Source organism: Monopterus albus, unplaced genomic scaffold (assembly GCF_001952655.1).
Source record: "Monopterus albus unplaced genomic scaffold, M_albus_1.0 scaffold117.1, whole genome shotgun sequence".
NCBI lineage: Eukaryota > Metazoa > Chordata > Actinopteri > Synbranchiformes > Synbranchidae > Monopterus > Monopterus albus.
Genome location: NW_018127997.1, coordinates 804,586 through 808,037, shown reverse-complemented (window position 1 = coordinate 808,037; position 3,452 = coordinate 804,586). Strand labels below are relative to the sequence as shown.

The 3,452-nt window shown below is 43.7% G+C and overlaps 1 protein-coding gene across 7 annotated transcripts in view; it reads left to right on the top strand.

Annotated features, from left to right (window-relative positions):
• Window positions 1-3,452, top strand: part of ryr2a (ryanodine receptor 2a (cardiac)) — a 252,899-nt gene that overhangs the window by 171,295 nt on the left and 78,152 nt on the right. For all 7 annotated transcript variants that reach the window (XM_020611714.1, XM_020611710.1, XM_020611711.1 and 4 more), the window contains one exon: window positions 869-1,061. In XM_020611714.1, coding sequence (XP_020467370.1) covers window positions 869-1,061 — 193 coding nt within the window. The remainder of the gene's footprint in view (window positions 1-868; window positions 1,062-3,452) is intronic.

The following is a 3,452-nucleotide window of genomic DNA, read 5'->3' as shown; positions in this document are numbered from 1 at the left end:
TTCGCCTGCTGCCCGATCCACTGTGCATCAGCCCCTTATGGATCCTCCTGCAGGTGGTGGGCCCACGGGAGGACGTCCCCACATCGCTCGTTCGAGCTAAGCCTGGCTGGGCCCTGTGAGGAGATGCCCGGCCACCAGGCGCTCGCCTTCAAGCCCCAACCTCGCGCCTGGCTCCGGGGCCCCGGCTGCGCCATGCCGGGTGACGTCACTGTCCTTGATTTTAATCTATTCATAAAGGGCTTTTGAACCCCTCTTAGTCTGACCTGTCACCCAGGACCTGTTTGCCTTGGGAGACCCTACCAGGGGCATATAGCCCCCGACAACATAGCTCCTAGGATCACTCGGGTACTCAAACCCCTCCACCACAATAAGGTGGCAGTTCAAGGACGGGCTATGTTAGATATTAGAAACAAATTTTTTTATTGTCTCTCAACCAAAGCTTTTGAAGTGGAGATTGTCCCTCGGCGTTGCACTGTTGGCTTCCTACTGCTACTCAGTCCTTAGCATGGGTTACATACGTAAATGCAGAGACTGATTTCCTCACATTAATAAAACATGTATTAAACCTGCCTTCTCACACTATGCAGTTTTACTCAGTATACTTACAAGTATACCCTTGTCTTTAGAGTGACATTGTGCTCCTACAGTACTCCAGTGTTTGTCTGTGATTGAGCCAGACATTGCTGACTGGTTATTAGATATATTAAGGCTTTGTTGATTGAACCAATAGTATTCATACTATATAATGTTTGTATCTGTGTAGATTCAGTGTCAAACTGCCAGTAAAATTTGCTACTGTGTTAGAGGCCTGTGAAGGGGTGAGCTATGAAAGTTTAACCTCCTGTGTGAAATCTTCCCTTTACTGAAGGTGGTGTTGCCCATGTTATGCAGCTACATGTCTCATTGGTGGGAAGATGGACCAGAGGGCAACTCAGACAAAGCGGATAGCTGCTGCACCTCCGTGACCTCTGAGCACATGAACACTCTGCTGGGAAACATTCTCAAAATCATCTATAACAACCTAGGAATAGATGAGGGGGCCTGGATGAAAAGACTGGCTGGTAAACATGATAACAGTGTGTTTGGCAGGCAGTGTGTCCCTGTTTCTTTTTTCTGTGCTTCACAGATGGGCTTTAGAAATGAATTTGATTTGACTATTGTGCCGTCTGACATTGGCTTGTTAATGTTACTCACCAGATTGAGTGTGTCTTTGAGCTCAAGTATAATAATATAATAATAAACTTTATTTATATAGCACTCTACAACTCTAAGGAGCTTAGAGTGCTGCACAGTAAAACAAATATACCAGATGGAAACCCTGATAAAACAATCAAACCTAAACACATTAAAACACAGATTTCTAAAACTGAATTATAAAAGTATCATGCCAAAGTAGAAGTAACATAGCACAACAAGATAAAACAACATTAGCGGGATGTGAGAGCGGATTAAGCATAAAAAGCCTGCTTAAAGAAATGGGTTTTTAAAGCCGACTTGAAACTGGGTAACTCAGTCTTAGACCGTACCTCTAGAGGAAGGGAATTCCAGAGGCTGGGGCCATATACAGCAAAAGAACGGGCGCCCATTTTTTACATCGAGCTCGCTGGACAACCAGGGACAACTGTTTTGAGGAGCGAAGGGCTCTACACGGAGTGTACCTGGACAGAAGGTCCGACAGGTATGGCGGAGCGAGTCCGTGGATAGCCTTAAAAACAAATAAACACGTCTTAAATTTAACTCTGTACTGTATTGGGAGACAGTGTAAGGAACGAAAAACCAGGGTATTATGAGCATACCTGGGGGAGTTTGATAACAGCCGGGCTGCTGCATTTTGGACTAGTTGAAGTTTCAGGAGTGAAGCCTGAGAGACACCTGCGTAAAGGACATTACAGTAGTCTAAACGTGAGGTAATGAAAGCGTGAGTGGCTTTCTCTAAATCGGCAGGTGGCAAAAAAGTTTCACCTTCGTTAAAAGTCTTAGGTGAAAAAAGCTGGTCTTGACCACGGCTCTGATCAGCTTATTGAAGTTGAACCCACTGTCAAAAATTATTCCAAGGTTTTTCACCGTATCTGTGAGTGGGAGGGCCGAGGCATCTAGGCTAGCTGCAACCGCCGCCGAATCAGGGCTGATGAGAATATATTCAGTTTTGCTTTCATTTAAATGAAGAAAATTTTGAGCAAGTCATTGCTTGATGTCACTAACACAACGGAGTAAGTGCATTTGCAGCAGACAGGAGCAGTGGCATGTAGAGCTGGATGTCATCTGCATAAAAATGAAAGTGAACCTTATGGCGAGATATAATTGACGCGAGAGGTGCCATAGATATAAAAAAATTAATGGCGCCAGGATAGAACCTTGTGAGGAGTAGGGTTCTGAAGCTAAAACGCAGCGGCAAAGTCTGAGGCCATAGAGGGGGCAATAGTTCTGTGGTGTTGAACAGGGGCTACCGGTCTGGGCAGCCTTGTCGGTGCCATGACTTCAAGAAGAAATGATCAGATATGGCTAGTTTTGACACATCCTTAATAGAAACAGATAGGCCTCGAGAGATGACGAGGTCAAGTGTGGCCCCACGTTGATGAGTGGGTCATACTACTGACTGGTTAAGGTCAAAGGAGTCCAGCAGTGCGTTAAACTCATTTGCTAGCTGGTCGGAAGAGGAATTGATGTGAATATTAAAATCTTCGCAAATCAGAAGACAATCAGTTTGTGGAGTGAGAGCTGCCAAAAGTTCCCCAAGTTCGTTGATAAAATCCTTAGATTTCGGGGGACGATAAATAACTGCACATAAGATAGTGCAGTGCCCAGTTAGAAAAAAAGTTTGCAACTCAAAACTGGAGTCGGGCTTGGAGGGAAGAAGGCGACATTTTAGGGTTGGCTTAAAAACAGATGCCAGACCGCCACCTCTACCAGCGAGGCGTGGGGTGTTAAGAAATAAATAGTCGGCTGGTAGGAGCTCAGAAAGAAGAGTATTATCTCCTTGTTTTAACTATGTTTCAGTGATTAAAAGCATATCCAAATCATGAGTGGAAATGAGATTGTTTAGAACGAAGTAGGCATGTTGAGTGCATTTTCTTTCTAATTTAAAAGATAATTTAAGAAAAATGTCTAGCAGCAGTGTTTGTATCTATTTTTATTGTTCACAGTCTTCCCTGCCTTCACTGGCAAATTTCTGCTTATATTACCACCTATCAATCAAAGAAATGGTGTGAAACTATTGTCAGTATCACGTTAACCTCCTGCACATACATATGTATAACACAAAAAAGGAACACACTCATAAAATAATAGTTCTGTGGTCTTGGGTAATAAAACATCTACAAAGAGCCGTTATCAGTAAGAGCTCATAAGAACCTGCACTATACAATGGGAAACTGTGTCCAAGCTGTTGACTGGTAGTGTATTTTAAACATGCATTTAAAGGAAGGCTGATGGCTGATGACATATATGTATAC